Source organism: Prionailurus bengalensis, chromosome B3 (genome assembly GCF_016509475.1).
Source record: "Prionailurus bengalensis isolate Pbe53 chromosome B3, Fcat_Pben_1.1_paternal_pri, whole genome shotgun sequence".
NCBI classification, from domain to species: domain Eukaryota; kingdom Metazoa; phylum Chordata; class Mammalia; order Carnivora; family Felidae; genus Prionailurus; species Prionailurus bengalensis.
This window is the reverse complement of record NC_057355.1, coordinates 43,796,165-43,808,955: the sequence shown is the minus strand read 5'-3', so window position 1 is coordinate 43,808,955 and position 12,791 is coordinate 43,796,165. Positions and strand designations below refer to the sequence as shown.

Sequence of the window (12,791 nt, the reverse complement as noted above, 5' to 3'; positions counted from 1 at the left end):
TATCGCTGTCTGTTCACGGACGGAGGGACTTCCTGATTATTTCAGAAAAAAAAAAAAGAAAAAAAAAAACAACTTTAAGATAGTTCACAATCAAAACTCAAATGCCCAAATAACACTGCTAGAGAGGATGCGAGGCTGGGAGATCATGAGGCTTCTAAACCCCACAAGCATTCCTACTCAGTTCCAGCCTCTGACTGAGCTTCAGGAAAAACAGCACCTCCAGCACCTTCAAGGGGGTGGGAAACCTGCACTCTCAACTGGCGGTGGCCACCTCGGAGGGCTCTGCAGCTGGCCACCAGCGCCTCGGTTCTGCACACAAGACAATCACCAGGAGGCCACAGGGCCAAGCCACTGTCAATGTGCCACGGCACATAATGTGATAAGACAGTCTGTAATGGTGACATGTCAACAGAGGCCATAAACATCTGTCAGGAAAGCAAACAAAACAGTTCTTCCACCAACACAAGGGAATTGTTACCTGTAATTCTTTTTAACCTCAGCATGTAAAAGTGGGAGCAAAAAGCCAAGCCACGAGCTGTGGCACACGTATTCCTCATCGTGCCCCCTCCCCCTCTTCCGAGGCCTTCTGTAGACAATCTCCTTGATGTCCTTACTCCAAAAACAAAATAATAATAATTGGGCTGTCACAGAAGAGCACCATGACTCCTAAAAAGAATCTGCAATGTTGAGACATCAAAGATACCAGAAGATAACCGCAGACTATCATTAAGTCAGGTGGGGCGGCCCTGAGAAAGTCCGCCTCTGATGGCACGGTCCTGGGGAGGCTTTCCATACTGGCCCGGTGAACAAAGGCCCAAACTTTAAAGGAGAATCTCCTTTAGGGGAATTTAAATGTTCTTTATTGATATTCTTGAAAGTCTTCTCTCAAACCCAGAATTTCCTAGCTTTTAAGATTTATTAGATACCCCTCAGTATATCTAAGGAAGACGCAAAATTAGCTGATATTTCTATCCACCATTATTACACGGGGGAGAAGTTATATAATGCTACGGTAATATATTACATAACTTATTTGTAAATACAACAGTCTTCTTAAATATCTGAGAATGACTTTACATCCTGTATAACTGTAGGGAAAGAATTAGGGCTCTAGATTCAGGGTGCAATTTTCCTAGAAAGTAAAAACCTCAATTAACCAGAATTAACGAATTAAAGGGAATTTTCGTTTTGGTCCTTGCAAGTTAGAGAACAAAAACGGCAAATAACAAAACATACTGATATCGAGGACTTAATGGAAAAAGAAAACAATTTTCACACCGGGATCATGGCAGATTTAGTCCAATCTCTGGCACTGTCTCCATTCACAGTTCTATAATGTACAATCAGAATTCATCCTCAGAACAGTGACCCTGTGGCACTGTAAGATCCTCAAACCTCAAAGAAAGATTCAATTACATTCCCAATGTTCTTTCCGGGGTAGGAAAGGGGACCAGCACATTTAAAAAGCATATTCAACAAGAAAAAGACAGAAAAGATTTCTGGTTAATCTACCGTTAGCCAGAAAAACGAATTCATTAGTAATGCCTTGGTACCCTTATAGAAAAATAGAAATATCATGATTTACTGTATATTAATCAACACTTGAACACTGATTATCTGGAGAATTTTTTTTAAAGCACTAATTCAAAATGATTCACTTTTATTTCTCTTAACATACAGTTTAGTAAGATGAATGAAAAACTGAACAGCTCATTTCCAAACCAACACTTCCCATTATGAATCACTCACACACACACACACACACACACACACACACACACACACACAATCCCCCCACACCCCAAAAACCCAGAACACTACTTTAAAAATGACAGAAGGGAGAACAGAGCGGGGAGGGAGGGAGGGACAGAGAGACCGTTCGTAGAAGTTCTCAACAAGGATGACAGTCTTCATATTCAGATAGTCTTCATATTCAAACTATGGTATTCCACATTCTAAGTTAATGTTCACTCTGGAACCGGAAGGCCTTTCAAAGCAGACTCTTGTCGCTCTAGAAGAATCTATCACTAATCTGGGATGACTGGTCAGGAATCTCCTTGAGGGAGCAGACGATGTCTACCTCAGAGTTCCTGAACAATGGCTCACGGAAGACAAAGCAGGTGAGCAGAACGTTATATCACATGGAGAGAGCTGGACTTTCTAGAAAACGTAGTCTTTTGCACACAGGGCAGTCACATCATTATTTCTTCCCAGACACGTGAAATGTAGTTATGTATTTCCCTTCTCTAGACACGTAAGTACAAATATAACCTTAGAAGCACAATCCATCAAGTAGACTAAGAAGATGAGGGCACAGAGAAGAGCACACTCTTAAGAATTTTCAGAGACATCCAACCCAGTCTGCACTTCAAACATCACACCACAACATCCTGGAGGCAAAAATGGGAGAATGTAGAGAAATAACGCTCATCTTAAGTCAGACGTGACAAAAGTGTGGCCCCAGGATCAGAACCCATGGGCTTGTCTCACTCGCATTCCAAAAGTTAGCTCTGGACAGGGGTCAGTTCACTTCCAAAAGAAATTCAGCCGTCACCAAAAATCCTCAGAACATTTCACCTGGAGGTACAACTACAACAATGAATATTCTCACACCTCCCTACATCCCACTTAGGAACCTGGTGTGGAACTAGGCGTGTACCGCCTGTCACCTCTGCTGCCTTGAAAACACCAACTGAAGGGTCTCATAGTTAGGGAGCTTCCATGCAGGCTCCATATTTCAGCTTTGGAAAGGGAGACATGTTCTACAGCCAAGGCTTCTCATCATGCCGGTAGGTTCTGGAAAATTCCAAAAGGTGGCTAACATAAAATGAGTCTGCTACAAAAGTTTTTAGCCATTCAGGATGTGACTTTTGGATTAATAATACAATTCTTTTTAAGAAATAAGGGGGGAGCAACAAAAAAGGTTATCACAACTATCACCAAATGCATTTTCTAAAATTATTCCATTGCATTTTTTAAGGCTCTAATTATAAATGTTTTTTATGAGCAATTTACCGGAAAATTAAAGTCCCTTAGTTTAAAAAAATAATTATCCCATGCCTCCGGCAAAGGATTTTATCCCAGCCAGTAGCTCTTTCAAACTATGGGGCATCATTTATTTGCTCACGGTGGAGAGCCGGGACCATGTTAGAAAAGCTGATCTGCGAATCAATCTCCAGAGAGGGCTCTAAATTGCCAGGCAAGGGCACCTCCCAGAAAGTGAATCAGCCAAGACTGAAAGCAGGGTGTGGAGGTGAAGCACTTGGATTATGTGGTTCTAGAAGTCCTCAGGGCTACAAATAAACTACAGGCCTTGTTAACTGATTTTATGTCAATCTAAACTGAGTTTCCAGGGGGTTCAATCTCAACCCAACTGAGCTTTTCAGTGTTAATCCCATCTTCTGGTTTCGATTTTTCCCTCAGGTTGGCCTGCCCTAAAAGCCTTCAACCTACTGCACGAGTGTTCCAAACCAACCGCGTGCCACACAGCCCTGTGAGGATAACTTTAGGGAAGTACAATATGTAAGCTTCTGGCATGCATATAATAATGAGATTCTGGAAAAGGGTTTTTAACAACAGTTATGTCACAATGCTTATGGCTCCCTGAAGTCTCTGAAAGCCTTGTTAAATTAAAGATTCGCTGTGTTTTTTTCCGCCTCATTCTTACTTCCCCTGTTGTCTCTTGCCTTTCTTTTTTCCCTTTCATTGTGCTGTGAAGATGGTACTGAATGACACCAGCCATCATTAATACCACCTAGAAAACAGGACAGTTTCAGTACAAGGGCTAAGGATCTCTGCTAGTTTTAAGGACTGGGGGAGGTCCGAATTTCAGATTACAAAGTCACGCATCCGATTTTGGCAGCTCAGGCACTTAAGGATACGCAGTCCATTCACACGGGGATTCCCAGGAGCGTGGCATTCAGCAACAGCTTCAAGTGCACCTAAGTCATGTCTCATGAGGTCACCTCAATGTCGTGCGAATCCAGACCACAGTTTCTGTGGACTGCACAACATCGACTGGCTGGAAGCTAACCCTGCTACCTCTCTGGAAAGCATCTCCCAAATCCAAAAGCTTCCCACTTCACCCAATGCCAAGAACTCCATTCAATCCTCCCTGAGGTTGAAAATGCTAATTATAAGGTGATGATGTTTGCTTTTCCTTTTGAGTTGTGTGCCTTTATGTTTTAAGTATTAAAAAGGCGTAATCACCTAGTGTATAGGTTAATTTCTCTCCGATATTGTAATTTATGCAACATTAATACTGGATGCCAGCTCCAATTTTCTTGCTGCTTACACTCTGGGAGCCGGCTTGCATATTCTGCCAACTCCATTACATCATCTGAAAACCCAAACATTTCCCATTTTCAAATCACTCTCCTCTACCAGGCATACTTACACATTCTCTCTTTTTCTCCCTAGGTCACACACACAAAGACTGGTATCCCTGAGGAGCAGACACTACATCTGAGGTTAAAGTCTGCAAATGCACATAATTTCTGGAAGCTATTACTACTGCTGTGTTAGCTAAAGGATGCCTCCATCTCTGACCTTCCTTTTTCCATTCAGACTGTTATATAACCTAGTGCCTGCGTGCAGGATGTGAGTTGAGTGTTTGGGCCTTACCTCTTCTCCCTCCCCCTAGTAAATCCTGGGAGGGATGTACTAGGGGACGGTTCAAAGAAGAGTGAGGGGAAGGGGTGATCCTCTAGGGGGCAAGGGGATAAAGGTCAACAGGTCAGCTGTGCAAGATGCATCCCACCCCTACTTTTTCCCTCTCCCCTTTTTGCTATGCCTGGGGTCTGGTGGTACTGAATGCCCAGCGTTATATAATTTGCAAGAACAGCAAGTTACAGATTTGTTAGTCAGTTCTGCAGCCTGTCACCCTGGTCTCTTGCAAGAACACCTTCTGGCAAGAATGACACCTGAAGATGCTAATAACACACGGAAGGGGGGAGGTTAACACAGAAGGGGGTGGCAGCACAAACCAGAAATTAGTGTGGCTTCGTATATACTATGTTCCGCCCCCCCTCCCCGCTTAAAAAAAAAAAAAAAAACTCAGAAACACATGAAGGGGATTTTCTCCAGTGTTTCTGATTAACCCTGTTACATAACCCGCTCGCATTCCAAATCCACCGTCTCAGGGTCTAAATATACTCTTTGCAGCCAAAAGCTCTCCACACACAAACTCACCAAGCTGGCGGCAGGACCCGGCCCCCAGCCCTGATCCCCCTCCCTTTACCCCCGGCCCTCGATCCACACCCCCCCCTCCGCTCAAACCGCGGTTCAGCGTGTTCACTCCTCGGAAATCGCCTTTAATTAAATGTTTTTCGTGTGTGTCATCCTGATGGCTTTTACTGTACTCGAATTCCGTGAATGGAAAGCGCCCGGACAGGGGGTGTGGCTAAGGTGGGGGGGGGGGGGTGAATACTGTAAAACAGCCAGCACATGATCAGCCATATTCCTACCTCCAACTATAACATCGAGAGGAAGGGAGCGGCTCCCGGGCCCCCACTCGCCTCTCCCCAGCCCTCCCCAGTCGCCTCCAGAAGCCGAATGGCAAGAGGAGGGGGCGCGCTGGGCCAGTGCCCAAGCCTGGGCTGGAGATCCTCCCGATCCCCAGCCCCGGGCTGCTCGAGCGAGCCCGCTTCCTCCAGAGTGACAGGCGTGATTTATACATTATTTACAACAGTAATTAAAGCCGTAGCTTCCTCCGGTTCTTTGCAAACTCCAGGCGCAATCAAATAAATAATCCCCCACCCCCAAGACCCCCCCCCCCACACACACATCAGGTTCCCACACCTTTAAGAAAGAGAGTTAGCTTTCCCGAACACTCGACTTTTAACTAGAAAAAAGCAAAGAGGGGGCAATGGAGTCTCCCCCCCCTACCGCACATACTCTCCAAAATGAAGTGTAAAAATCGCTCAGGGTAGGTGGGGGGGGGGGGGACATCTCTCGCACTATCCAACCAGCATTCAACTCTCGCTGACCATTCCCAGGTTCTTACAGAAACGCTTGAACCTCGGAGAGGGAAGGATTCCCAGGGCAGAAGTAAGTTTGGGTGCATTTCGATCTTTCTGTTTCTGCTTGTTTGCTTTTGCAGACGCTCACTCCGAATGCGCGTGGAGCGTCCCACACCACCACCGCCCTCCGCGCGCTGGCGTGCACACGCCCCCCGCCAGCCTGGGCGCTGGGTTGCGAACCCGGGGTCTGCAAACTTGCGTATCTCCCCTAGCCGCGCCCGCCAAACAACTTGGCGAACACCTCGCGCGCCCGCACCCCCCTTCCTCCAGCCCTTCCTCCAAATCCCAAACCCACCGCCGTGGTCCAGAGAAGGTGCCCACGTCGCCCCCAGATCCAGAAGCGCCCCCTCTCCACCCTCGGGGCTTCCCAGGTCGCTCACTCCTCCCGCACCCCCTCAGCTCTGCGGGGGGCTGAAAACACACCCCGTCTGGGGCAGCCGGGGCCAAAACTGTCAAGAGGAGAAAAGGTAACGCCGGAGGAGGGTGGCCATAAACGGATTTTTTTTTCCTTCTTAAAAGGACACTGCCGCTTTAAAAGTTTCTTTCCCGGGCCCCCACTCTCCGGTTCTCCGTATTTTGGGGGAGCGTATTTAATTTGGGCTACGCATCTTTCCTCCTCTTTGCAGAAAAATCAAAGCCTGGGGGTGAGCCCGCCGGCTGTCAACCCTCCTGCCGCCTCCCCCGCCCCCCTCTCCTCCTGCAACCCGAGAACGGGCTGCAAAAGTTTGCAACATTTCTGGGGGGCGGAGGGGGGAGGGGAGGGGGGCTCTCCGGGCTCGGGGCGCCGCTGCAGGCTCGCGCGCGGCCCCGGACCCCGCGCTCCGGGCGCCCGCTCCCGGCCGGCCCCCGCTCCGCTCCCGGGCTCCCGCCGCCCCCTCCTCAGCCCCTCTCGCAGCCTCCTACCTCTGCTGGTGCTGGAATAGCTCTGTCTGCGCACCGGGGCGGGCGGCTCGCTCTTGCGGGCGGATTCCTGGTTCAGCGGGGTCTCCCTGGCGCCGGCGGCCGCGTCCGCGCCGCTGCTGCCCGGCTCGCTGGCGGCGGGGTCGGGGGCTGCCGGAGCTGACTCCATGTTTTTTCCCAATGTAGAGATCGCTGGAGATGGCGAGCTCCGAGACTCCCTCTATCTTCTGTTTTCAGAGCAACTCTATGGTACCAAAAAAAAAAAAAGGGGGGGGGGAGAAAGAGACCAGGGAGAGCAGGAGAGAGAGAGCAGGCGGCGGCGGCGGGCGAGCGAGAGCGCGAGGGAGCGCGCGGAGTGTGTCTGGGTGGACGTAAGTGTGCGCCCGAGAGGGGTTGGGAGGCGGGTCTGGCCACAGGCAGCGCTAGCGAGAGCTTCTCCAGCCGGCCCCCACACCCACATTCCCCACCCTCCAGACCCCAGACCGAGAGCCACCGACTGGCTGCCAATTTTGGGAGGCGGGGGGGGGGGGGGGGGGGAGAGGGGGCCAGGAGGGGAAAGGCTCCCTTGCCCCGATCCTCCCCTTTCCCCAGCCCAGGGACAGAAATTAAGATCGGCGAGATGATTCCGTGCCTACTTCTGAGACTCTCTCGGGAACACAACTCGTCCCCATCTGCAGCCAGCCTGAGAAGAGACAAATGATTCCACGTTGGGGAATCGCAGGTAGCTTCCTGCCAGCCCACCCCAGGACTGAGGAGAAACTAAAAAGGAATTCGACCTGGGATGACACCCCAAGGAAGGAGGAGGAATGGGGGGGGGGGGGGACGTGGCACTTATTACTTCGGGATGGGACGTCCAGTGGGTTTCCAGTCTTGGTTTGATACATTGGTGTCTAAAACAGATTTTGAGTCCAGAATCGCCGTGGACAGCCAATTTCTGGTGTGGTTGAAAGAGGTGGCTTTCAGCTCCTTTGCTGTTTCCTCTGAGAAGGATCCAGAAACCACTTGGCAGGGTAGTTTCTACTGAAGAAAACTTTGGCTTGTTTGGTTGATGACTATCTAAGCTGATTCAAATAGGCCACACCGCATCTAGTTCCGTGTGGCCGCTAATTGCCAATTCCCACTGGTAATTTTGCTATTAAACATACAGTCTCGGCCATAAAAGATATACTGGAGAGATATAAATAATATCTGGATGATAAAATTCAGATAATTAACGGTTGCTAGTAAGTCTCATCATCATTCTACACCTCCCTTCCATTGAAACACATCCATCACATAGTAGGTGTTTAATGAAATCCACGGAAAGTAGAGAACTGCATCAATATTACCTTGACCCCAACTTCTATATGAAGGAACAATACAAATTGGATAAGTAGAAAACATTCAGGTGGTAGTAGCCTGGCTTCTCTGCCTCAGTACTCAATCTACCATTTCCTTTTGCATGCGGAGACAGTGATGGAATCATTACTTTTTTTAAAGGTATTTATTTATTTATTTATTGAGAGAGAGAAAGCATGAGCAGGGGAGGGGCATGGAGAGGAGAGAGCAGCTCCAAAGGCAGGCTCCACAGTGCCGGCACTAGCCCCATGCAGGGCTCAAACTCCTGAACCCAGAAAGGTGAGATCATGACCTGAGCAGATATCAGACGCTTAACAGACTGAGCCACCCAGGCGCCTGAAATCAGTACATTTTTAACACACACACACACACACACACACACCCCTTCCTTTCAGAAAGCTCACAAATCTTAACAATACAAAATATTATTATATACCAGAAGGTGGCATAAATATGTGTATTTAGGGGGTTGGGATGGGAGAGAGAAGTAGGGAACATTTTGCTTTTGCTACCTTCCTGGTTTGGAAAAATGTTTTTTTAAAAATAAGGGGGGGGGAACCTAGTTAGATAATAGCTTAAGAAAAACCTCCATGTGCCAAACTTCACACATGGTTTGTGTTACTGTTACTGATCTTGGTCTGATTTCAAATACACAGTGCTATTTGCCATGGTCTGTGTGCTAATCAGCAAAACGTGTGGTCCACTCTTCGGAGCAATGTAAATGAGATGTGAACGGTTCTGATACCTTAATCCAGTCTCTGCAAGGATCCCTGGCTTTAGCCTGTCTGTTGGCGCCTACTAACAGAGCCACGATTGTGTTCTCCATCCCAAATCAGATGCGTGGGTTTCCCCATACATCAAAGCACAGATTTCCAGAACAGCCTTCACACCATTTACAACTGGTTAGCCTGTTAATAATGTTCTTGATGCAATTGACCTAGCATGTCACTCTTGACTTTTCTGAGTAAACAAATATATCAAAGTGCACAGTTTAATAAATAAGCAAGTTCCTCTGGGGAAGTGAACATCTCAAAATACATTCACTGCCCCATATTTATTTTAAAATATTTTTTTAAAAAACTTTTCATCTTAAATTTCACCAATAATTCTATTGGGGATACAAGTGGCTCAAAAATTATCCCTGGCTCCTTTTTAGGTACCAGTAGCAACTCATTAACATTTTTCTGGTTAAGTCTATTCCCCCGAGTCTTCAAATGGTTCCTTTGCTGTTCCCCTTTGTCTAAGCTGGTATTTGTTCACCCTGGAAAGACCTTCCTGAAAATGGCCCTAGTGACCTTAGTCAATTAAGATAGAATCCATATTCCCTTCAGTGGTAAATTCCAGCTCTAAAAAGCCATTCCTCCTAACTCTCTCAATTACTGCTTCTGCAATTTAAAACAATTGGGACCGAAAGTGCTTTCCCCAAGGGAAAAATAAAAGTGAGTTAGATACATTCCTCAGCTGTCAATCATTGTTACTAAAGTGTAAATTACCCGGATTGGGGAAGCATTTGAAACCTGAAAAGCACAGTGATTAGGTTTGTATTTTTTCCCTTCCCTCCTGCCCCTCACCTGCCTACTAATTAAGGCTTTCCAATTTTTCAAATATTTGGAAAGATAGAAGCCTTCCTTAGACTCCGCTCATTGACAAAGGGCAATAGTGTTTGCTTAAAAATGGTTATTTCACTTTGCACTACTGAGATCTCTGACAGCCTTAGAAATGGCTTAGAAAACCCCTGCTTTGTAGAAGAGATAAGCCTAAATGCATTTTTTGCAGACTCTTCTCTCCCTCCCCAGATTGACCAGAACTCTCCCTACCTCCTTGCCAATCCCAGACTCCCCTCTTTACGGTAACACTAGTTTGGGTTTTCTTATTCCAGGATAGTTACTGGGAACCTCAGAGTTAGCTTTGACTCCTCTCTCTCACCACTGCCCCTATCTAGCTCTCCACATCTTAACATACCTGCCAAGTGCTTTAAATTCCACCTCCGTGACTTCTGCCCTTCCCTTTCTACAACGAGTGGTCCAGTTCCACACATTTTTGCTCACCTAAACCATTACAATACGCTTCCAAGTAACTGGCCTTTGGTCTTCTAACCATTCTAATCCATCCCAGATAACATTGCCAAGTTAATTACCCTGAACTACAGCTCTCATTTCCCACCATGTCACTCCCCTGCTTATAAGACTTTAATGGCTCCCCATTGCCTATCCAATTAATTACTAACTAGTCTACATGGTATTCAAGGCTCTACCTCACTTATCTCTGCACTCCTGCACCAGGGATGGCACATCGATCTCCTTTTATGAAGGAATTCCTGAGGTTGGTTGGAAAGGTGTGGGCTGTGATTAATGAATGCTGTCTCCCATGGGTGGAGGATTGGGAGTGTGACACTCGTGTGGAGTTTGCCAAACTGCCTTACGTCCTTTACATAATCCCTCACAATCCATGTGTAATCCTCAGACCACACCACCATGTGCTGCTTCCTACGCTTCCTCCTGCTTGTAGTGCCAGAGACAGGGACAGTTAGTTGCCTATGCGTCTTCTCCCGAAATGCTCTGCTTGCCGTTCTCTGTTTACTGAAACCCTACCTTTCTTTCAAGGTCCATTCTAAAAGGCAGCTCTTCTGTGAAACTTTCTCTGATATACCCCAAACCAAATATTTGAACTGTCTTGGTACCGTTGACCCTTGAACAACGCAGGGGTTAGGGGCACTGACCCACCGTGCAGTCGAAAATCCACGTATAACTTCTGACTCCCCCGAAACTTCACTAATAGCTTACTGTTGACTGGAAGCCTTACTTATAGCATAAACAGTCAACACTTATTTTGTATGTTATATGTTTTATATAATGTGTTCTTAAAGTAAGCCAGAGAACAGAAAATGTTGGTAAGAAAATCATAACGAAGAGAAAATACATTTATAATATTGTACCGTATCAAAAAAAAAAATCCTCAGATAAGTGGACCCGTGCTGTTGAAACCCGTGTTGTTCAAGGGTTGACCATACTTTGCACCCCTCTTAAAGGCATTCAGCATACTTTATCTACTTTGTGTTGTCCTTGGTTGAACATATGCCTTACCCTTCCTGGTGAAAGATAGGTTCCTTGAAAACAGGCGCTCTGCCCTTGCACATAGTAGGCACGCATTAGAGTTAGTGGATTTGGGGAATGGAATTAATAAACTAATCATAACATGGCATGTCCACACAGTGTTCCATTACACAACAAGAATGAAAACCTAAGCATTTCAACTTTCAATCACTTGAAATAAGCCTTTCCTTCCTGGATAAAAGATTAGTTGACATGTATGGGCTGTTAAAATTTATATATGCAAAAAAGTTCACAGTTATTTTCTTTGCATTTTGTGGAGAGGGAGAGCAGGAAAATTATGGAAATATATAGTAGAATATCCTTGGGAGAGGGGAACTTTCTACAACATGCCTAAGAACAAAGAAGACAGAAAATTAAAACTGAGTGCCCGGACAACAAGTTTCTTTTCTTTAAAAAAAAACATCAAGAAGCCGAAGCTGGACTCTATGCTGAAAATAGAAGAAACACAAATGAAAATGTAGCACTGCTTTTGGGTATGGGAGGGGCTCCATCCTGCTGCAAGGCTTGAAGGTTTGTACACGGGGCAACTCCAGCCACTTAAGTCCAGGGTAGGAAGGGCCGACTGTTCACATCGGAGAAGGAAGCATATAAAACTGAAGTCCTCACGGGTAGGAACAGGAGAGACAGGTTTGCCAGATGCTAGGAAATAAGGAAGATCAAGGGACCCAGCATCCATTCTGGATGATCCACTGTAACTCTCTTCCCATTTTGTGAAAGAGGAAACTAAAATGCAGAGAAATGCCTTGCTTAAGACCACCCAGTTAGTTAATCTGTTCCCTGACCTGGTAGAGTCAGAGCATGAATTCAAGACCCAGCTCTGCCATGAAGAAGCAGTGGATTGATAGTAAGTCACTAATCTTTCTAGGTCTGTTTCCTTTTCTATGTATGAGGGTTGTTAGGAGGGTTAGATGAGATGATCCTTCTAGAATGCTTGCCACTCAAAAGTTTGCTATTATTCTTAATCATATTATAGGAGTTTTTGCTTTTTTTAATTTTTAATGTTTATTTTTGAGACAGAGACAGAGAGTGAGCGGGGGTGGGGGGGGAGGGGGAACAGAGAGAGATGGAGACAAAATCCGAAGCAGGCTCCAGGCTCTGAGCTGTCAGCACAGAGCCTGACTAGGGGCTTGGGCCTATGAACCAGGAGATCACGACCTGAGCCGAAGTCAGATGCTTAACTGACTGAGACACCCAGGCACCCCTCATCATATAGGATTTAATAAAGTACTATATAAAGTTGGGGCACCTGGGTGCTCAGGCAGTTGAGTGTCTGACTTTGGCTCAGGTCATGATCTCATATTTTATGAGTTCAAGCCCCACATCGGGCTCACTGCTGTCAGTGCAGGGCCCACTTCAAATCCTCTGTCCCCCTCTCGCTGCCCCTCCCCCACTTGCGCTCTCTCAAAAACAAAAACAAAAT

At 46.5% G+C, this 12,791-nt stretch overlaps 1 protein-coding gene across 1 annotated transcript in view; it reads right to left on the bottom strand.

Moving 5' to 3' along the window:
- The window catches only part of RORA (RAR related orphan receptor A), a 719,056-nt gene extending 711,889 nt beyond the window's left edge, over window positions 1-7,167 (bottom strand). The window contains exon 1 of the mRNA XM_043555281.1: window positions 6,924-7,167. Coding sequence (XP_043411216.1) covers window positions 6,924-7,089 — 166 coding nt within the window. The 5' untranslated portion in view covers window positions 7,090-7,167. The remainder of the gene's footprint in view (window positions 1-6,923) is intronic.
- Window positions 7,168-12,791: the final 5,624 nt, after the last annotated feature.